The 23259-nt window shown below is 39.8% G+C and overlaps 1 protein-coding gene across 3 annotated transcripts in view; it reads right to left on the bottom strand.

Moving 5' to 3' along the window:
• Positions 1-8989: 8989 nt before the first annotated feature.
• mllt3 (MLLT3 super elongation complex subunit) overlaps positions 8990-23259 on the bottom strand; it is a 118402-nt gene continuing 104132 nt past the window's right edge. For 2 of the 3 annotated variants that reach the window (XM_063069015.1, XM_063069017.1), the window contains exons 8-11: positions 21597-21699; positions 19142-19213; positions 14664-14735; positions 8990-11451 (exon numbers count right to left, since the gene is read on the bottom strand). In XM_063069015.1, the coding sequence (XP_062925085.1) occupies positions 11320-11451; positions 14664-14735; positions 19142-19213; positions 21597-21699 (379 nt within the window). In that variant the 3' untranslated portion in view covers positions 8990-11319. The remainder of the gene's footprint in view (positions 11452-14663; positions 14736-19141; positions 19214-21596; positions 21700-23259) is intronic. The other variant, XM_063069016.1, reaches the window with a different exon arrangement.

Here is a 23259-nt window from a genome sequence, read left to right as displayed (position 1 = left end):
TAATTGGAAGGCTGCAACATACCTCGAGTTGTCCCTCAAGTTTACATTGTGCCTCATAACAGTGCAGGAGGCTACAGTGGGAGTGGGATAGAGAATTAATGTGGTGGGCACTCAGTTCACGGTCACTCCTGTGCACTGAACACAGAAGTGTACTTTTCTTTCAGTTAGTCCTGACGAAGGGTCTCGGCCCGAAACGTCCACTGAACCTCTTCCTAGAGATGCTGCCTGGCCTGCTGCGTTCACCAGCAACTTTGATGTGTGTTGCTTGAATTTCCAGCATCTGCAGAATTCCTCGAGTTTATTTTTCTAATTCATTACTAAAATATGTTAGTTTACACCTAATAAGTTTCTTCTAACAGATTAGAGGGCTTGTCTACTGAGTCCTTGTGGGTGGAGCTGAGAAACAGGAAAGGTATGGCCACATTAGTGGGATTGTATTACAGACCACCCAATAGTCAAAGAGAATTGGAAGTGCAAATCTGCAGAGAGATAGCAGGCAACTGCAGGAAACATAAAGTTGTGGTGGTAGGGGATTTTAATTTTCCATATATTGATTGGGTCTCCCATACCGTTAGGGGTCTAGATGGTTTAGAGTTTGTAAAATGTGTTCAGGAAAGTTTTCTAAATCAATATATAGAGGGACCAACTAGAGGGCATGCAATATTGGATCTCCTGTTAGGAAACGAGTTAGGACAAGTGACAGAAGTCTGTGTAGGGGAGCACTTTGGTTCCAGTGATCATAACACCATTAGTTTCAACTTGATCATGGACAGGGATAGATCTGGTCCTAGGGTTGAGGTGCTTAACTGGAAGAAGGCCAAATTTGAAGAAATGAGAAAGGATCTAAAAAGCGTGGATTGGGACAGGTTGTTCTCTGGCATGGATGTGATCAGTAGGTGTGAAGCCTTCAAAGCAGAAATTTTGAGAGTGCAGAATTTGTATGTTCCTGTCAGGATTAAAGGCAAGGTGAATAGGAATAAGGAACCTTGGTTCTCAAGGGATATTGCAACTCTGATAAAGAAGAAGAGGGAGTTGTATGACGTGTATAGGAAGCAGGGAGTAAATAAGGTGCTTGAGGAGTATAAGAAGTGCAAGAAAATACTTAAGAAAGAAATCAGGAGGGCTAAAAGAAGACATGAGGTTGCCTTGGCAGTCAAAGTGAAGGATAATCCAAAGAGCTTTTACAGGTATATTAAGAGCAAAAGAATTGTAAGGGATAAAATTGGTCCTCTTGAAGATCAGAGTGCTTGGCTATGTGTGGAACCAAAGGAAATGGGGGAGATCTTAAATAGGTTTTTTGCGTCTGTGTTTACTAAGGAAACTGGCATGAAGTCTATGGAATTAAGGGAAACAAGTAGTGAGATCATGGAAACTGTACAGATAGAAAAGGAGGAGGTCCTTGCTGTCTTGAGGAAAATTAAAGTGGATAAATCCCCGGGACCTGACAGGGTGTTCCCTCGGACCTTGAAGGAGACTAGTATTGAAATTGCAGGAGCCCTGGCTGAAATATTTAAAATGTCGCTGCCTACAGGTGAGGTGCCGGAGGATTGGAGAGTGGCTCATGTTGTTCCGTTGTTTAAAAAAGGATCGGAAAGTAATCCAGGAAATTATAGACCAGTAAGTTTAACGTCGGTAGTAGATAAGTTATTGGAGGGAGTACTAAGAGACAGAATCTACAAGCATTTGGATAGACTGGGACTTATTAGGGAGAGTCAACATGGCTTTGTGCGTGGTAGGTCATGTTTGACCAATCTATTGGAGTTTTTCGAGGAGGTTACCAGGAAAGTGGATGAAGGGGAGGCAATGGATATTGTCTACATGGACTTCAGTAAGGCCTTTCACAAGGTCCCGCATGGGAGGTTAGTTAGGAAAATTCAGTCGCTAGGTATACATGGAGAGGTGGTAAATTGGATTAGACATTGGCTCAATGGAAGAAGCCAGAGAGTGGTAGTAGAGAATTGCTTCTCCGAGTGGAGGCCTGTGACTAGTGGTGTGCCACAGGGATCAGTGCTGGGCCCATTGTTATTTGTCATCTATATCAATGATCTGGATGATAATGTGGTAAATTGGATCAGCAAGTTTGCTGATGATACAAAGATTGGAGGTGTAGTAGACAGTGAGGAAGGTTTTCAGAGCCTGCAGAAGGACTTGGACCAGCTGGAAAATTGGGCTAAAAAATGGCAGATGGAGTTTAATACTGACAAGTGTGAGGTATTGCACATTGGAAGGACAAACCAACGTAGAACATACAGGGTTAATGGTAAGGCACTGAGGAGTGCAGTGGAACAGAGGGATCTGGGAATACAGATACAAAATTCCCTAAAAGTGGCGTCACAGGTAGATAGGGTCGTAAAGAGAGCTTTTGGTACATTGGCCTTTATTAATCAAAGTATTGAGTATAAGAGCTGGAATGTTATGATGAGGTTGTATAAGGCATTTGTGAGGCCGAATCTGGAGTATTGTGTTCAGTTTTGGTCACCAAATTACAGGAAGGATATAAGTAACGTTGAAAGAGTGCAGAGAAGGTTTACAAGGATGTTGCCGGGACTTGAGAAACTCAGTTACAGAGAAAGGTTGAATAGGTTGGGACTTTATTCCCTGGAGCGTAGAAGAATGAGGGGAGATTTGATAGAGGTATATAAAATTATGATGGGTATAAATAGAGTGAATGCAAGCAGGCTTTTTCCACTGAGGCAAGGGGAGAAAAAAACCAGAGGACATGGGTTTAGGGTGAGGGGGGGAAAGATTAAAGGGAACATTGGTGGGGGCTTCTTCACACAGAGAGTGGTGGGAGTATGGAATGAGCTGCCAGACGAGGTGATAAATGCGGGTTCTTTTTTAACATTTAAGAATAAATTGGACAGATACATGGATGGGAGGTGTATGGAGGGATATGGTCCGTGTGCAGGTCTGTGGGACTAGGAAGAAAATGGTTCGGCACAGCCAAGAAGGGCCAAAAGGCCTGTTTCTGTGCTGTAGTTTCTATGGTTTCTAATATTATTCCTTCATTGTCAATCTGTCTTTGATCCAGAAAGTTTTATTTTCTTTCCCTCTGAATCCAAATTTGAAAGTCTAAATTGATTTAAGTTATATTCTCAATTGTTCTTGTGATTTCTCTAATACTGAATCTGATTAAGTGATAGGAATTTGTTCCATCTTACACTCCCCCCAACCCAACCTCACCCTAACCTGGCTCAGGATCCCAGCTCCCAAACACCAACCTCACTCATTCACCAGTACAACTTGCAAACAGCTCTTGAGCTGAAGGCACGAGAACAGAGATTTAAATCTTTAAGGAGCCATGCTCCAGCCATTTCAGATCATTACAGTGTGCTGGATGTGGCCAGGCCGTCAGTGGCAATGCAACATCTTTCCAATTTATGTCTGTTTTCAGTGATCCGTCTGTAACATCAATAATGCATGTCGGGCTGAAACCTATATCCTTATTCTCAAAATATAATCTGCTCTTGGAACAATTCTTAGTGTGTGTCTTTGATGATCAATGCCAATCCAATTAATCTTTAATGAGCATGATATTGGAGGACACTCATCAAGTCCAGCGACTAGTTGAGCTGTCTCATTTCCCGGAAGACATACTGCTCGATAGAAAATAAATGGTCAAGTTCTCGAGCTTCTTTTGAAACTCCAAACTTGGGAGCGCCCTTGAATTCAGGTGATATCACATTCACGAGATCAATGGTAAATAACTTATTTTACATGGAAAAGTCAAAAAGACAGTTACCATAAGCTGAGTAACACATACAGAATGCTGGTGGAACTCAGCAGGTCAGGCAGCATCTATAGAAGGTAATAAACAGTCGAAGTTTCAGGTAGAGACCTTTCAAGAGGACTGGAAGGTGGGGGAGGGGGAGCCAGAAAAAGAAAGTAAGGGGAATTCCAGATATCTGGAGAGAGAACGTTACCATTTCAGATTGTTTTTTTTTAAAAGGCAGTACTGGAACAATTTTGAAAAAATACATCCCTTTTCTCACTTTGATCCACACCATCTCTGCAAAACTTACTAATTTTCTACATTTTCTAGTGCTGATAAAATGGTATAGAAGGCAGAACAGGTGCTGTTCCACATGTTGAATTTTACTGGCAAGCTTTAAACATTTTTCCAGACTCCATCTCACAGGGCTTTCCTCTAAATAGAAAAAGCACTGCATATTTTCAAGCTTATAAATTTAAATATGGAGGGGCCTGTGCCCAACATAGGCAGTAGCCTCACAGGATGATGAAGGTAAATATTCCAGGTAAAGGCTTTCAGAAACATTGTTTGAAAAGTTTTGGTGTTTGATAAGCCCTTAACAATTATGTAAAGTTATTTTGAAAATAATCATCTCTGACTCAGGTTGTAAGGTATGGTTTTCATTTGCTGTTGAAGTTAAGATCTTGTGTGCAAGGCTCTAACTATGAAAGCTCTTAAGCAAGTGAGCCACAATCTGAATGCATTTGGAAAGGGTTTTTTTTTGTTATTTTAGACAAAAGCAGCTGCAGATCAACACAGTGGAACAAATTTTCAAAAACACTTGTTTCCATCTGGTAGCTTGGAATGATCCTGTATCCCAAGCCCAAGAGAAAATATGAAGCAATTAACTTGCTGCTAAATGCATCCACTTTACAGTGTAGCACAGATGATTAATTCAAGAGGCTGAGAACAGAGGGGGAAAGATTCATAAAGACCATCAAGATCAGAAGTGCATTGCTGATAAACAACCCATTAACATACAGAATCTGAAATGGTGAATCAAATCTTACTTTTGAAGGCATAGGTCTAAAAATTTACACTCTAGTGGTCACTTTATTAAGAACAGTGGTTTTCTGCTGCTGTAAGTTTTGACATGGTGTGCATTCAGAAACGCTCTTCTGCACACTCCTGTTGGAACAGAAGGTTATATGAGTGCAGTCACCTTCCTGTCAGCTTGCACCAGTCTGGCCATTCTCCTCTGACCTCTCTCATTAACAACGCGCTTTTGCCCACAGACCTGCTGCTCACTGGATGTTTTCTTGTTTTCTGCATCATTCTTCGTAAACTCTAGAGACTGTTGTGTGTGAAAATCCCATGTGATCAGCAGTTTCTGAGATACTCAAACCACCCTGTTTGGCACCAACAATCATTGCATGATTAAAGTCACTTAAATCACAGTTCTTCACCTTTCTGATGTTTAGTCTGAACAATAACTGAACCTCTTGACCATGTCTGCATGCTTTCGGTCAAAGTGGTGCCAGTGAACGATTCCTCGGATGACATCTTCCAGACAGTCAATTATTTCACTTTTTCCAGGCTGGGTTGGCAGTTACTCTTCATGGGTCGTGCCGGAGGTGAAGAGGCCACAGGTCAGCGGCTGAAACCCACAGAAGATCTGAGTGGGAGCTGTCACTCTCCTCAATGCTGATGGAGAATATTTTTTGAAATTTCAAGATTATTGGTGTGAGCTGTAGTTTACATTGAGTCTCCTTCAGTTTTTTCTGTTTTCTTTCTTACTGCTGATTGGCTGGGGGGGCCAGGTGATATGTTACTTTTTTTAAGGTGAGGGAGGGGTTGGGGACTTGAGGTCCGATATACTTGCTGGTGTTTTCCTGTGTGAGCAATCTATAAGACTTTTATGTGGAGAGAGGTTGGGGTCTGATGTTATTGTCACTTATTTGTGTGGGAAGGTGCTTGGGGGTTAGGGGTTTGAGGTTTTTGCTGCCATGTCTGGGTGGGCAACCTGTTAGTTTTTGCATGAGGGCAAACAAGGGGTTTGCTAGTTTTGTTTCAATTTCTCTTGTGTGCGGGGGGGGGGGGGCAGGGTGTGATAGCTCATCTTTCAACGACTTTCATGGTTTTTCCTGTATTTCATGGCTATCTGGAGAAGACGAGTCAGAGTTGTATTCTGCACATATACTTGATAATAAAATGAACCTCTGAGTGGCTGCCACAGGATTGGCTGATTGGACATTTGCATTAACAAGCAGGTGTAGCAAAGAAAGTGGCCTCTGAGGTACCAGCGTCAGACAGGATAGCCTTTTCATTGTCAGAATATGTGATTCAAATACTCTTCCATCAGTTGCATTAATTAAATGGAACCAATTTTTACCTGAAACTAAAAAAAAGAGGAAGATCAGTAGCCATGCAATCCAGGAATACACTGACAATTTATTTACGGCACAAGGAGGGGCCTGCAGAAAGGTCAGAGTTGCACAGACTCTACTTGCAGATTATTTTTGATAGATTTATAAAAGCCTTTGATAGCTATTGCTCCGAATGCAGATGTCCATCTTATGAAGACAAATATTCTACAACTACCAGGGTTATACTTAAGATACAGAGGCCAAGTAGTTAAGGCATTGGTCTAGTGATCTGAAGGTCGCTAGTTCGAGCCTCAGCTGAGGCAGCGTGTTGTGTCCTTGAGCAAGGCACTTACCCACACATTGCTCTGCAACGACACCGGTGCCAAGTGTATCGGCCCTAGTGCCCTTCCCTTGGACAACATCGGTGGCATGGAGAGGGGAGACTTGCAGCATGGGCAACTGCCTGTCTTCCATACAACCTTGCCCAGGCCTGCGCCCTGGAAACATTCCAAGGCGCAAATCCACGGTCTCACGAGACTAACGGATGCCTATAAAGAGGCCATTAGAACAGTGCCAGCTCAGGCTTTCAGCCAAGTACCTTATAAGCAGCATCAACACATCTTCAAGTGTGACGGTGGTCTCATTGTAACGTGCACAACTGAGAGGGCAAGGTAGGTACTGAGAGTGATTCCTCAAGAATGGGAAATCTAAAGGTATGGAGTGGGGTGGAGGACAGAGGGATCAGACATTAGGTATAAAATGGGAATTTTTTTTTTCCCCAGAAGGAAGTAAATTCTGTACCTCAGTGGACTGTGGATGCTCTGCTTTTCAGTATTTCAAAGCTTGGATCAAGAGAGTTTATGATACTCAGGCATTAATGGCGTAAAGGAATCAGATAGAAAAGTAGAGTTTATGTAGGAAACAACCTAATATTTTTTTTTAAATAGTAGAGTACCATATACTCACTCTACTGCTGATGCTTCCTACTGGATCTGACAGGGCTCTACTGTGTTGCAGGATTGTCAGAAAGAAGCTTAAAGGTGGACTTAGGAGAGCCAGAAGGGGTACCAGAAGGCCTTTACAGGTAGGATTAAGCAAACCTCTAGGCATTCTACACATATATGAAGAACAAGAGGGTGGCCAGAGTGAGGGCAGGACTGATGAGTGAGAGGAACTGTGTGCCTGCAGTCAGAGGTAGAGAAGTCCTTAATGAATACTTTTCCTTCAAATTTCACCAGTGAAAGGAATCTTAACATTTGTGAGGACAGCGTATGCTGTGACATGTTGACATCAAGAAAGGATGTGCTGGCACTTTTGAAAAATAGGATAGGATATACCCCACATTACTTTGGGAAAGTGAAGGGATTGCTGTGCCTTTGGCGATGATCTTTGCATCTTCACTGGCTATCGTAGTAGTACCAGATAATTGAAGAGTGGCAATTGTTATTTCTTTGTTTAGGAAAGGGAGTAGGGATAACCCTGGGAATTATAGACCAGCAAATCCTACTTCAATGGTGGGAAAATTACCGAAGATCCTTGGAGACAGTATTTATGAGCATTTGGAAATGCATAGTCTGATCAGAGATAGTCAGCATGGCCTTGAGGGGGGCAGGTCACATCTTACGAGCCTGATAGTATTCTTCAAGGTAGTGACAAAGCTCTTTGAAGAAGACATACACTACATCTGTTGCTCTATGGATGGCCTTTGATAAGGTACCTCATGATAGGCTCATGCGGGGTAACTGGAGGCATGGGATTCAGAGTTGGCTTGCTCAGTGAAGACAAGCAGATGGTGGTTGTAGATGGAGCGTTTTCTACCCAAGGTCAGTGACCAGTGGTGTCCTACAGGGATCTGTCCTGGGACCACTGCTCTTTGCAATTTTTTTTAAATCAATGACTCAAATGAGAAAGAGGAAGGGTGGGTTAGCAAGTTTGCAGATAACATGAAGGTTGGTAGAGTTGCAGATAGTGTGGAATTATGTCATAGGTTGGAGTGGAACACTGACAGGATGCAGACCTGGGCTGGGAAATGGCAAATGGACTTCAACAGGAAAATGGAAGGTCAAACTTGAAGGCAGAATACCAGGTCAATGGCAGGATTCTTAGCAGTATGTTGGTATGGACATCTTGGGTGCTCATCCATAGATCCCTCCAAGTTGCCATGAGAGCATATGGTGCATTAGCCTCCTTGAGGCAGGCAGTTGAGATGAAGAGTCATGAGTCTACAGTGCAGGTTTATAAAGCCCTGGTTAGACCACACCTTTGGGTACTGTGTTCAGTTCAGGTCATCACATTATAGGAATGATGTAGAAGCTTTACAGAGGATGCTGACTGGATTAGAGTGTGTCTTATGAAGAGAGGCTGAGCAAGCTGGGACTTCTCTCTTTGCAGGGAAGGAGGGTGAGAGGCAACTTGATAGAGGTGTACACGACAAGAGGCATGGATTGAGTAGGTAGCAGGAGACCACCCCCCCCCCACCCACCCATGAGTAGAATTTACCAAATATAAGAGGGCATAATTTTAAGGTGATTGAAGGAAAGTATAGCGGAGGGATGTCAAAGGCAAATTATTTTCACAGGGAGCGGTTGGTGCACAGAACACCCAGTCAGGGAGGTGATATCAGCAATACTTCAGGGACATTTAAGAAACTCTTAGACACATGAATGATAGAAAAATAGGTGGCTATGTAAGAGGGAAGGGTTGGACTAAGAGTAGATTAAAAGGGCAGCATTGTGGGCCGAAGGGCATGTGCTACGCTCTATTGTTCTATGTTTATATTCGTGACGTAGTTCAGCAGTGCACTATCATCCATAACTGGCAACTCTTGAATTGAATGGAATCTCCAAAGGATTTCTTAATTCACTATACCATGGGTGCTGTTTAATAAATGCATTGAATAAGTATTAAAAACGGCACATTAAGAAATTTCAGTTTTAATTTAATATCCTCTGATACAGAGTAAAATGCTTGTGGCTATTGAAGGGAAAAAGTCACAATCTAATATAGCTACAGAGATGACCGACATAACCTAAACAAATAGATACCTCAAAAGAAACATTACCATTCGACCATAGAAAGTATATACACAAGTGTTAATTATTTGGAAAAAGAGGATTTATTTTGTACTCTAAATACAAAAAAAACGTGATGGAAAATATAATGCAAAAAAAAAATTGTTGGGAGTGTGACACTTGTTCTAATTGAATATTGTGGCAGACTCAACACTAACATGTTCTGCTTGAGATTCAAGCTGGTATGTTGTTCAGTTTACTTCGTGTACATGCCTTTTGCAATAGATCTTAAGACTGGTGTCCCACATTTAAGCAGTACAATAGACCAATTCATTTTGATTCTGATTTGATTACAAAGAAACCTATTTGATTTGAACCATTAATGTTCTAGTACCATAAATTTTTTCTTTGAAGCAAGGAATGAAACTAACCCTTCTTCCGAAGCCAGTGCTACTAAAAAGACAAAGGTTTTCACTGTGTTGCCTCTTAACATCTGGATGTACAGAGTACAATCAAATAAAGAACACGTTAGATGGAATCAAATGACTGAGCCGCATTCAAATTTAGTAAAAATAGTATTTAAATTTTTAAAGGAATTGTACCATGTAATTTAGCCACAACAATTATGATGGACCAAACAACTATTTTAAATTAAAAAGGATTCAAAGTACCAAGTTAAACCTCTGAGGATTGGTAGAGATATTTCTTCTCCTAGAAATAACGTGGGTTTTACCATGTACACAACAAAAATCTAATTGAACTGGCAATTGAAAACATACACTGAACATTATATACATGAAATTGAGAAATTGTCTTTTTCCCTATTTCTTATTAAAAAAAATTCTTCTGATATGAATTGCACATTAAAAGTATTCTAACAAGGTAACATTTCAAGTAAATGATCACAATGACTTATTTGAACCTCGTTATCATTGGAAAGTACACTTGTTCTGTTGGAAGCGACTTCTGAATCTTCGGTAATTAAAAAAGGACTAAAAATTCATCCCCTCTTTGGATTGAAAGTAACAGTTAAGGTCTCCTCAAAAAAGACTCCTTTGAAGCCATGTATTATTAAAGAAAAACCTATTCGTAACAGTATCCAAAGGATGGACAGATATGCTTGGACACCTTACCAGAATGGTAAATACAGCAAAAACAGACTTGGCAGTGAAGGGTGCATTTCAAATAAATAATTAAACCCAAATTAAGAATTTTCTACAACAAACTTACAGAAAATTGGCAACAGAATATTCAGGCAATCCCACATAGAGTCTTCTTATTTAAAAAAATTAAATACATCTGAAATGCCAAAAGCTTTAAACTAGTGACCAAACAGCTTGGTTGGCAAGGCTCTCTTCTGCACTTCATTAGTTGGTTGTGTGTGTCTGCATGTGACTGTGGCATTGAACAACAAGAGAGTGCATGCCTGTTTGTACCAGAGAACCAATGTGAACAAAACGCAAGATGCAGTCTTACTCCTGGATGACCAAAGTGTGTGTAAGAACAAAGATGCAGTGCTCGTTAGAAAGTTGACGAAAATTACACCCACCAAAAAAGTCCCATTCTCAATTAAACAATCCAGAAAAGAAAAAAAAATCTGACTGATTTTGCAAATAATATTCATCCTGATTGATCACTAATTAAAAGAAAGCTGGTAACATTTCAAGGAACAGTGCACAATAATAATTTTAAAGCACTACAGTTTTCAATTACTAAGGCTACTTTTTGTGTAGTCACAGTGTCCCTACTATCGCAGCTAGTTTACAAAAGAAAGTTAAAAAGGTAGATAAATTCACCAGGCAACTGGTGAACAACTCCTACTGCATTCACAAGCCATGGTCATTAAATTGTGAACAGAGTGCTTAACGTCTGGTAGTGTTGTTCCAAACTTCCAAAGAATATTTTTCAGTTTACTTCAATAAATAGATCAGTTGTATACTAAGGCAGTGTTGCACATGCATCAGTTGCCATGTGAACTTGGACACCACACATACATTAAAAAGCAAGTGTCCAGGGAAGGAAGGTAAAGGAGACGATGGACCTCAGTCCAATATTCCCAGAGCTTTCCTTAGGCTGACCAGGATCTGTTGAACCTTTCTGCATTTACTCACCCCTGCAACATGTTACAGGATGAGAAGCGCGTCTGGCTGAAAAAAAGCTGCAGTAAATCACTCTATAGGGCTAGTTGTACAAGCTGCATCACTGGAAGTCCACATCTCCAGCTTGTGACCAGAGGTTGCATCTCCCCCCCTCAGGAAGCTCCCGAAGTTTCTAAGTAACTCTGCAGCTTGCGAACTGTGGTTTTATCCAGCGAGCAAAGGTCAAAATCGAACGTTGTGTTAGTGATGTGAAAATGTCCAGTCTCTTCTATCAGATTAACAATCTGAAAATAAATAGACAACTAGTTAGCTGAATTCCAAGCTCATCTATTGTTTAAACTGTGACACTGAACCAAATTTTATTTCTGGAATGTTTAGTCCCAGTGATACACAATAACAATACTTAATTTTAGCTACAATTAATCGCATTTTGGTGGAGACCAAATTTTCTCTGCTTTGCAGTGGATGAAGTTGAATTCAAAAACAATGTTGTAACTGCTTGCTCACGGTCTAAGACAACAAATTGTTGAGGCCAGCTTCAGTCGTGACTAGGAACCTGCCTCAGTTACGGTTGCTTTAGGGTAATGTGAGCCCCATCCTCTTCAAACCCACTCATTTGCAGATTCTACACAGCACCTCATCTACTGCTCTTGATGCCAAATTTTGTGATTCAGCACTTCCTACCCCACCTGGTCAATCTCTCCTCTTTTGTAACTTTTGATCAACCTTCACCCTGACCCAACTCCACTGACCTAAAAGCTTCAAACCCACTTCAGATTCCTAACCCACCGAAGCAAACACTTCTTTCCCTCACTACACAGAACCCAAACATACCTGTTTTACCTTGCATATTTCAGGAGCTCTGACACAGCAGACCAAAGCAAAAATGCACTGTCTCTCTGACATTGTGGGCTGCAGGTCTTCAGGGAGAACAGCAACTGGCCCTCTAAGGCAGCATTTGAATACTAGACTTGTGTGTGACCAGTGGCCAACAGATTTCACGGCATCAGCCTGCTTGGTTTATTATATTACTCTGGTAGTTCCCTTAACCATCCTTCCCCTTTTCCATCATGCACTAATAGCTTCCCCTTAATGACATCAATGCAATTCACCATAACTAAAATCATTCCAGAAGATGAAACTTTGATTTATCTTTTGGATTTCCACAGCTAATCTGGTCTATTTGTACAAGAATTAATTTTAAATGTACACCAGTGTCTTTTATTATTGCATAACAAATACACAGGATGTACAAGATCATGAGGGACAAAGGCAAGTCAAAAGCACGGATGTTCTCGCCCAGGGAGAGCTACAAGAGGGTAGAGGTTTCAGATCAGAGGCGAGAGATTTGTAAGGGACATCAAGGACAGCTTCTTCACACAAAGGATATGTGAACTGCCAGAAATATTGGCCGAGGTGAGCACATTAGTAGCATTTAAAACCCATCCAGGTAAGTACATGAATGGAAGAGATGTAGATGATGGATTAACATGGACAGGTGGGACTAGCTGGGCAGCATTCAGCATGGACGAGTCGAGCAGAAGGGTCTGTTTTCATGCTGTAAAACCATGACTCCAGTGACTACATTATCTTCCATTCAAAATGATAAAGTAACCCTATTAACAGTAAGCAAGAGTAAACTGGATAGCACATACAACGCATCTTTATCTTTAGGTGTACAACAAACCATTTAGTGGAAATAAGTTTCTAGAATTGGTAAAGCTGATTTCTGTGGTCCAACAGAATTATCTAGAAGCAAATTTATCATGGATTTTGGGAGCTTGAAACGTACCAGCTTGATTCCATAAGGGGAGAAATGGTGATACTTTACAAGAGTTGAAAGAACTTCACAAATGGAGAAAGAACAAAAATATTTTGAAGGCAGGTTGTCCTGGCCAAGATTTACTCTTCACAGAAGATCATTTAAAAGAAAGTTGATAAGACTGGGAACTTGCTCTATGTAATTTGGTCATCATCTTTCAATCATTGCAAAACTGACAATTCAAAAAATGATTTATTGGCTGGAAAACACAGGACATTATGAAGTTTCAAGTGTGCGTTATGACATCTAAGGCTTTTGTTTCTCTTGAAGTATGCAAACGACTTGAATCAATGCTCAGCAAGGAACACATACACTATAATATGAAATTTTATTGCAGGTCTTTGTTGATGAAATTGCAACATCTTGTATCTATACTCAGCCCATTTAGCACTACTACATGGAATGACAATAAATCTGAAATTTAAGGATGCCTGTATTGGTCAAAAGCTTGCAATCTTTCCTTTGAAGTCTTTGGAAATACAATTCAATTTTGGGCTTAGAAACAAAATATTTTGTTTACAGTCTTCTACATAATTGGTCAAAAGTAGAGAATAGCAGGATATTGCTGAAGTGGTACAAGTTATTACAAGCAACACACAAAAAAAATGCTGGTGAACGCAGCAGGTCAGGCAGCATCTCTAGGAAGAAGTGCAGTCGATGTTTCAGGCCGAGACCCTTCGTCAGGACTAACTGAAGGAAGAGTGAGTAAGGGATTTGAAAGTGGGAGGGGGAGGGGGAGATCCGAAATGATAGGAGAAGACAGGAGGGAAAGGGGTGGAGCTAAGAGCTGGACAAGTGATTACAAGTTATTACAATTTTATTTTAGAATTACACCTGATAAAACTGATTAAGCAGTATTTAAAATCTTTTAATGACAACGGGGAACCACGGTAGAGACTCAAGAGAACAATGACAATAATTGTGTGAACAGCTCTTGTAAAGTACCAACAGATACAAAGTGAGATCATCGTGGAAATCACAATTGAAACCTCAGTGCCTTGCCAAGAGATCCTCAGTTTTGTTTATAGTTGCTAATCCTAGATCCTGGAACAATTCTCACCGTTACATCCAGGCAGAAGAGTTTTTAAATCATTGATGCAATTATTGAAATAGGACAAGCAGCAATAGGGTTAAGTGAGTTCATTACTTGACTGTTTTTCCCTAAGCGAGGGACAATTACTTATGGCCTAACTACCATGATCCTTAACTATAAAAAGCACATCTTCAAATAGCTTGGACTTAAATCAACTTTACACTGTGTCCATAGTCAGGATGCAGTGAAAAGCAGCAGCCAAGATAGGTCTAGTATAACGTGGTTCACTCCGGTATCATTCGTGAGTATCAAGACAAAACTTGCTGTTGGCAGAATAAAATGCCTGCTAAATTTGGCATGAAAATGAGATGCACTATTAAAACAAACTTTCTCCACTTATGTGACCGGTAATCAGGGATGCCGTGGGGAAAAATAGAACGGGTACTTTAAAAGGAGAATGACCGTATAAAGAGACTGGAAAAACAGAGAGGGGAAGGCAGGACTTTGAGAGAGTGTTCCTTTCAATGAAACTCTTGTGCAACTTAAGAACCAATAGTTTATATTATGGAATGAACAGTGCTTACAAGTGACATAAACTAAGGTCTATTTTAACCATCAACTAGGCTTTGACATGTTCTTACCTGTTGTAGTATGTGCCTTTCACGAAGTGTCATTAGTCTCCTGTGAAGTTCAACCAACTCATCGAGGTACGCCTAAGACACATGCAAGTATATTATTTTTACTTTAGTCTTAAACACTACTTACATTTGAATGTCAAAGCAGAGCAGATATTAAACACATAATCCCTAAGAAAAAAAGATGCTCAGTATAGTTTGTCATAGTTTAACCGGAAAACCTGCAAGAATTTTACGTTTTGTAAAAAGATGAGAAAATCTGCAAATGGTGGAAGTCCAAAGCAACACACACAAATGCTGGAGGAGCAAGATGCTGGCCTGCTGAGTTCCTCCAGCACTTTGTAAAAGATATTTGGTATACAAAAGTGTTATAGATTTAGCTGCCACGTCGGTAAAGCTCAGAAGATGTTGAGCCTCGGATATGAAATTATAATCAAGATATCCCTTCTGGCAATTGTACTACCTCAGTATTGAATTAGAGCCATGTTATGCAAGTTGTACTAAGGAAGCCAAAACATCTGTTATATAGTTACATATACTTATTGGATTCAGAAACCCCAAAACATCTCAAAGCTTCGGTTATGCAAGCTACGAACAGCAAATATGCCTTGAAGTTAAGTCAATTTGGCAAGGGCACAGTTTAATCCTTAATAAATCCATGGATTAAATTAGAGCAGGAAATGTCAGCAGTTGCGGTCTTTTACAGTACGCTTCTATTGCATGAACACTGGACCTTCGGCTCAGCATATCTATTGCAGCCGCTAAGTAGTCATCGTTTCTGATCTCATTTTTCACTTCAGTGGCCTTCCATGCCACATTTCAAGTGCATACCCAAATACTCTGAATGCTGTGGAAGTACATGTCAACACCCCATAAAGTGAGCTTTAGATGAAAAATTCTTACTCAAATCCTTTCTAAATCTCCTGCTCCTAATGTTAAACCTATACTCTCTGGTCATAGAAACCTATATTTTATCCATACTTCTGATCAACTTCATCTACTTATTGCTAAAATGAGGGGGCATAGTGATTAGAGGAAAGTATAGGGGGGTTATCAGAAGTACTTTACACAGTTGGTGCATGGAAAGTCCTACCAGGGTGATGGCAGATACATTAGCGACATTTAAGAAACTCTTAGATAGGCACATGGATGACAGAAAAGTGGAGGATTAAGGAGGGAAGGATTAAATAGATCTTAGGGTGGGTTAAAAAGTCAGCACAACATCATAGGCCAAAGGGCTATGTACACTAAATTGTACACAGTACACTATAGTACTGTGCTATAGTGTTCTATATTCTATACCTCCATCAGGTTCCCCCTCAGCCTCATCTGCACCAAAGTAAACTGTTTCACCAATTTCATAAACACACAAGATTCTGCAGATGCTGGAAACCTGTAGTAACAAACACAGAACACTGGAGGAACTCAGCAGGTCAGGCAGCATCTATGGACAGGAATAAAGCATCGGCGTTTCGGGCTGAGACCCTTCATCAGGTCTGGTAGGGAAGGGGGAAGATTACCCATTTCATCTGTTGTGCCATGTTTTCCTTAAAAATAGACCTGGAATTTATAAGTTTCAAAGTGATTAATGAAAGGCTTGCAAGCTTTAAAAGCTTTGCTTTTGGTCTTCCTGGACAATACAAGAATATTGCAACATGGAATATGTATAGTACTTACTCGTTAAACTTGATGTGGGAAAAAAAAATTCAATTTGCGTCAAATAATTCAGCTTGCATTACCGTCAATCTTACTCAAATTCACCAAAGTTTCACCTTGGAGCTGCCAAAGATTTTTCTCATTCTCTTGATGCCAAAATTATAACCCAAAAGGTTCTTTTTTCCGACTAATTAGGAAATAGCTAAAATTGACACATGGACAATCCGGTAATTTGATTTTATTGAATGCACATTAAATTTGCCAATGTAAGGATGGCAAAATATCAACAGGATTGGTCAGCTGGGTATAGATAGTTTATAGTTTTGCTGGTCAATGGTAGTGGATAAGGGAATGGAGATACTCAAAGAATGGAGGCAAGCCTGATCAAGACCGAGGGCAGGGAAGGAATATTAAGTATTTGAAATTACTCAAGCAGATGAAAACACTCAGATAATCAGTAATATTCATTGTGATATATTACTCTCCAGCCACTATACGCTACTATTAAACCCTAGCTCCAGCAACTCCTTGACTGGTTACTTCGCATTTAATTACAACTAACAAAAGAAAATGAGCTGCAGCAACCAGTGCAGATAACTACCTCTCAAAAGACACTAGCAGCTGGAATCACCGAGCAGCCGTGGATCAACATGATCTGATCTGATCCTTGCACTTCCTCAATATTAATTTCAAATAAACACCTGCCATTTACAGCAAGGATTTAAAGAGGGGTTCCTTAATTAACGGAAATAGCACAAGCGTGGATCAATTTTCATATTCTTATCCAACAATTTTAGTCCTTCAATAACTGGTGTGGAGAAAACTAAAATGCTAAACTAAGAATTGACCCACTCCTCAAGAAAGCACAAATTTCTACCATCACAGACTGAACCCAAATGTACACGGGTGCTCAGGATGTTCTTTGATTTATCAATGAAGGGTGAGGCAAACAAGACTGTGATTCTTTATGAATGTTTATCTTTGAGTGGCTTTCAAACCACACATTCTTAAAAGCCCCTTTCAATGAATCAAATGATCAGGCTTTTTTAAAATTACAGAATTTGGGCACATGCAGTTAAAGATATACTGACTAAATTAAATTTTGTTTACCTGTTTGTTATTTTATTGCAGTTTTTGTAGTTCAATCCTTAAAGTAATCACTGACTCAGAACTTCACCTGCTACCCAAAGTTTACCCAACTCTGAACATTAATCAGATTTGTTTTGAAATCATCCAAGCTATTACTCTTGAAGATATCCTTGCTTAAATTAAAATACATTTACCCTAAATCTATAGTATAAATACCATGTTAAGGGTTAATTAAGCTGGATTTGTTCTGAATCACAGGATAAAAGAGATTACATGGAAGTCAACAGAAAGAGTGAGCCGTATTAGGATGTAAAACTGACAAGACACATTTCATATTTATTGCCCTGTCAACTCTACTTTGCCAAATAAAAATATCTGACACTGAAAATACAATTCCAATTGCAAAACTGCATCTTAAAATTCAACAAAAATAATCCACTTCCATGCATTTGGCTACAGCAGCTCAAGTATGGCACCCATTTTGGAATGTAGGAATTGAAATCAAAATTACATTGGTCAAACAAGATGTGAAAGAAATTTCCACGGGTCCGAGAAACTCAAACATGCAGTATCTTTGACATGAGTCACAGGCCAAAATATCAAGGAGAGGGATAGGCTGAAATTATTTGACTGAGTACAGAGGGAATAGAGCAATATACAGAGGGAAAAAAAAAGACATACACAAACTCAAAATCCATTGGAGAACCGAAATGATCAGATGATTCTGTACAGATAAGCCGATTTAAATTTTGAATCATTATTGCTAGACGATTGCATCAAATTTTGTCAAAGTTTGCAGTTTCTTTTCAAAGTGGATACCGAATTCTTGTAACCAAATCCAACTTCACTGCTCCCAGTCAAGGGAGCTCTCCACGTTCTGTGCTTCAACCAAAATATTTCTTTGTGTATCTGTTGATAGATTTTATCTAATGTCCAAAGGCTACTTTTGAATCATTAGTGCTTGCTGAAGAAGTCATTTTCCCAGAATAAAAACTTCTTATCTGACCACAGTGTCATCCACAGCCAATTTAGAAGGAACTCTTGTTTCCTATACAAACTTTGAAATATAAATAGTCTTTCAACTCTACTCAACAAATCCTTCAGTAATGGTATGAATACCAAAGTTCTGGAATACTTGCTTGCTTTGGAGCCAATGGTACTGAAACAAGTACAATCACGCTCAATTTCCTATGTCTTGCATAGGATAAATCATTCTAACCCAACAGCTTCTGATCTACAGGCCTTGCTTAAAAGTAATTTCCTTGCATGGAAGACCACCTTCAGGGGAGTGTTATTGCAAGATGATTACAGCAGGAACCTACTTTGCCAATGAACCATTTCAGAAGTAGTTGTAAAAAGCTCCAAACTAGGTAATCATTTAACAGGATAGACATGATGCTTCAGAAAGAGAAAGGATGTCTAAGCTGTCTCATTCTGAAACAGTGCAGTGTTCAGGAGTTTCCTACAGCCTCAGAAGGGACTGCATTGTCAGTTGAAATGGGCTGGAGAAAGAGAGACAGCTCAATCAACTTTTAAAAAGTTGGGCCATCCAAGAACTCTGCCTCAGCTATTTTCCCTACTGAGCAAGTTGGTGGAACGAGAAATGGGCGAGTGTTCTGCTAAGTTATTTTGAATGAGTCTTGAAAACTTATGCTTTCAAATTTGCTATATTCAAGAACTCAGGACTGCAATGTGTTGTTGTATGAAAAAACTTCAAGAATGCAAGAAATACAGCTTACCTTGTCATATTCAGCATTCTTTATTGCTTTCTCAGGTTTGCTTTGCTTTAATGGGCTTTTGACTTCTAACACCTGTTGTAATAGAGGCGTAAATACTTCAGCCACAGGCATCCTTAGTGCTCTCTCTTCTGGCTGTGCGCAGGCTCAATAAAAATAGCTACACTTCATGAAAAAAATGTGCTGGCTTTGACAAGTTCTTCACCTCTCCAAACCATGTCACTTTTTGAATTTTTCCATCCACATCTTAATGTCGTCTATGGCTCTCCACACGTCTTCCATTTGCAAGACCCTCCTATTATCTAATACTCTGAGTCAACGGCCCTCTTTGCAGACATGGGCTCTAATCACTGCACAGCAGACTATCTGTGCGCTTGGCTATGAATGAACACGTTAGTACAAGAATGGATGGCGGATCACTGCTGTGATCTTTGGGCAGCTGGTGAAATACATTAATTTTAGTAATTAGTAATGCATGCAGCTGCATTAAAATTTGAGGTGGAGGCTGTATTTCATCTTCAAGCACTTCTTTTGCAGGGTTTCACAGGAATCTCATAGGTTCAAAGTCATCACTCTTTACCATTAATTACTGAATGGATCACTGAGACTCAAGGCAAAAGAGTTGATGGCGGTTTCTGACCTTTAATAGCTTATTCTTTTCATTTACTAATTCAAGGACCAACTGCGAGGACAGAATCTTTCAGAAAAAATATGGTCCCTGTATTTACTTCAAACTCATCTCCGATGTAAAAATGCTTGGCTAAATAATTTGTATTCATACTCAGAGGAGAGAAAGTGTATCATGGCTACTTCCATTGTTACTCGTCCCCAAGTAAGGGATTGCATTTATCTATGCTCTTTGGTGATATTGGCTATCTGAAAATAAAATTCAGTTGACCATGACTACAATATTGTGCAAAAGCTAGGGTGCCTAAGATTTTTGCACAGTACTGTATTGTCAACGTGGAGCGGAGAGCAGAATTTGTAAATCTGGCCGAAGCAAAGGATGTTGGGAATGAGGAGGGTGGAGCACCTCAGGAAAGGTGTAGGACAGGTGGCAGAAATAGAGTGCCAGGGTCGGGGGGTGGGGGTGTTCACAGGTGCAGATTCACCCAGCCCTGAGACACCAGGCAAGGTCATTTCATTCCAAACAGTTGGTTCACTGATCATTACAGAATGTCTCTCGTGCTTCCCACTCCCTCCACTCTCCCATCTTCTTTCCCCAACCATGATTCCCCTCTCCCTGCCCCCTTCCCACTCTCAGTCCACAATAGAGACCCACATCAGAATCAGGTTGATCATCACTCACATTTCAGGAATTTTTTTTGTGGCAGCAGTACAGCACAATACATAAAATTACTACAGTACTGTGCAAAAGTCTTAGACACCCTAGCTATGTATGTGCCTACGAGTTTTGCACCGTACTGTACAAAGCAAAGGTTATATAAATGTAGATAACGTCACAATTTTTGAAATGCAATATTTGGCCACAACTCTTGGACATCTGCGTAATGGAAAACCGGGGAACGTGTGGTTAAAATGAACCTTCGATTAAGAACTAATTCAGCTACACTATCCATCAGAAATCTTATTTTCTAGTTTTGAAAATGCCTAATAGAGCTAGATGCACTGAGCATCTGGTATCCTGCACAATGACAGGATGGAGGATTAGAGCAGGAACACTTACTTAGTGAAGTAAATACCAGAATTGCAACTCTAGTCTCAAAACATGCGACAGCAACACAGATGTACCTAATGCCACACAACATTCAGAGTCATAATTTTCTGCAATGTTGTTTCTTTTTAAGTAAACATTTATGTTTAATTTTGTGTGATTAACACCTTCTCCAAAAGACTACATTGAAATAAATCTTGCTGACTGCAAAAATACACCATTCTCATAGTCTTCTAGGCTTAACAGACAAGTTAACAGAAGTGCAAGAGATCAAATTTTCAAAAAAAAAACATAAATCAAACTTATGTTCAGAAGGTTCCAGTGAAGGTTTAAACAATTTCTTAGGCAAGGATTTCTCATCTTTTTCTGCAATCTGCTTTCCATTATTTCAACCCATATTTGCATTTGCAACGTTCATCTCCAAAGTCTTGTATTTAGTGTTAAACAATTGTGCAACAAAATAATGACACTTTAGTATACCAAACTTACATACTGGGGTAGGGGACGAGAGGCAGAATATGAAGAGCAAAGAAAACCATCGGGACAGGGCCCACAAAGTGGGAGTTGAGGGAAGGGAGTCAAAGAAAGAAGTGAAGTACAGAGAATCAGAAGCTTGAAAACGCACTAGTGTGTTCCAGGAATATTTTATAATATTTCTAAAATATATCTTCCACATTCACAAAATTATAAATTAGATTTTATACTTTTGAAAAACATTAACAGACGTCATATTTAAGTTTAGCTTTCTGCATGTTCCAGCTTTTACAAAGCCTCATACCATACCTGGTTATTGCTGTTGTTGGCTTTTATGATTGGAGGTGCTTCATTTCTGGGTGGGGTGGAGCCGCCACTGTTCTCACTGTCACTCCCATCACTCAAACTCATCCTGGAATAACAATTAAGCAAAAGGTTAAGGCACTAAATTAGGGATAAACTGAAGGCAGGAATGAAACTAATTCTTTATCATACATTCTCATGTCAATGAAGCTACGTTACAAAGGCTATTTAGTTATGTTACTTCTTCTTACTGATTCATTTCCTCCTACCTGATATTTCTGATCAAGTGGGCAATTTATCTTCCTCTTAATCAATTTTTGGTGAAAACATTTTTTGAAGGTTTTGTAAAACACCTGCGGGAATGCATTTTATCAAAGCCACTGAGTTGAAATCTTTTTTATTTATCTTTTTTATTTACAATTTTCAAACATGCAATAAAACTATTTAGTAGTGTATAAATATTGCACGAGCAGGCAGGCTCTTCAACCCTTATGCCATCAACGGAACAGACTCCACCACTATGATGGATATCCCAGCCTCAGATCTTACAGCCACAGCAGATGTGTTATCATATTTTAAAACATCCCTTTTGGTCTTGATTTTAATCAATGGTGAAAATAGTGTTTAATTATCAATACACATGGGCTAGCTTCCTACGAGATGGGAAAGGAAGGCAGCAAGTAGCATACACATGAACAAATTAGCAAGTTGTTGACCAAAAATAAACACTGCATTTGTAACAAATGCAGCAAAATGAAAACGGCCAGTCTAAGGGAAAGAACAGGATGAACTCAGCTGACTGGAGAGCAAGAGGCAGTGCTGAGCATTGGCTCAATGGGCTGAACAGCTCTCTTCCATCTCCAAGTTTTGCAATTCTCAGTGACACGTTTTTAGTAAATAATGAAAGTCACGGTATGGCTGCAATTGACATTTAATATAACAGACACCACAGTACAAGGAATTAAAAACTGATAGACAAAATGTTTTCAGAAAGATGCAAAGCCTTAGGAAGGATTGGTTGCTTTAAGACTGAAATTCAAATCACCTCACAAAACAATACAAGGAAAGAAGCATTTACAACAAATGCCAAACTGGAGATTCAGTTGGAGTTTTGCGTACAAGTAGATTGTAATTCCAATAAAATCCACTGTAAAACAGTAGCTGCTTCTGTTTATTTCCTTTGGAAATTCTGTATAATGGACCCATCATTGTTTCAGGCTGTAATCATAGTAGAATGCAGGCACATTCACCTGAAACACTGCTATAACATTTTAACAAACCGCACAAGTCGCCGTACAACCCATGGAACAAAAGTGATGAGCAAAATACTGACACACCCCTCTGCTCAGAGACTCTGATCATAGACTGAGCCAAAAGACAGTCTCGCACTGACACATTTATGAAAGGTGATGATCAGGTCCAAATGTGGATTTAAGCTATAGTTTGTCATGCTTTTGAAAAACTGAGGAGCCTCTCAACAGATCATAATTAGCAGTAAAATACAAATCACTGCAGTACTACAAGTTTGGCAAAAAGAAGAAAACATTTTGCAAACCAAGTTTAAAATTTATTTCTAACTTAGGGAGCATAGAACAATCCATAAATCACAATTCCAGGTTTTCAGGGAAGTCAAGTGGCTCAGCAGATAGCGCTCTCACATCAGAGCTCC

Source organism: Mobula hypostoma, chromosome 16 (genome assembly GCF_963921235.1).
Source record: "Mobula hypostoma chromosome 16, sMobHyp1.1, whole genome shotgun sequence".
Lineage (NCBI taxonomy): Eukaryota > Metazoa > Chordata > Chondrichthyes > Myliobatiformes > Myliobatidae > Mobula > Mobula hypostoma.
Note: the sequence above shows the minus strand (reverse complement) of the source record. Positions and strands in the feature narration are given on the sequence as shown.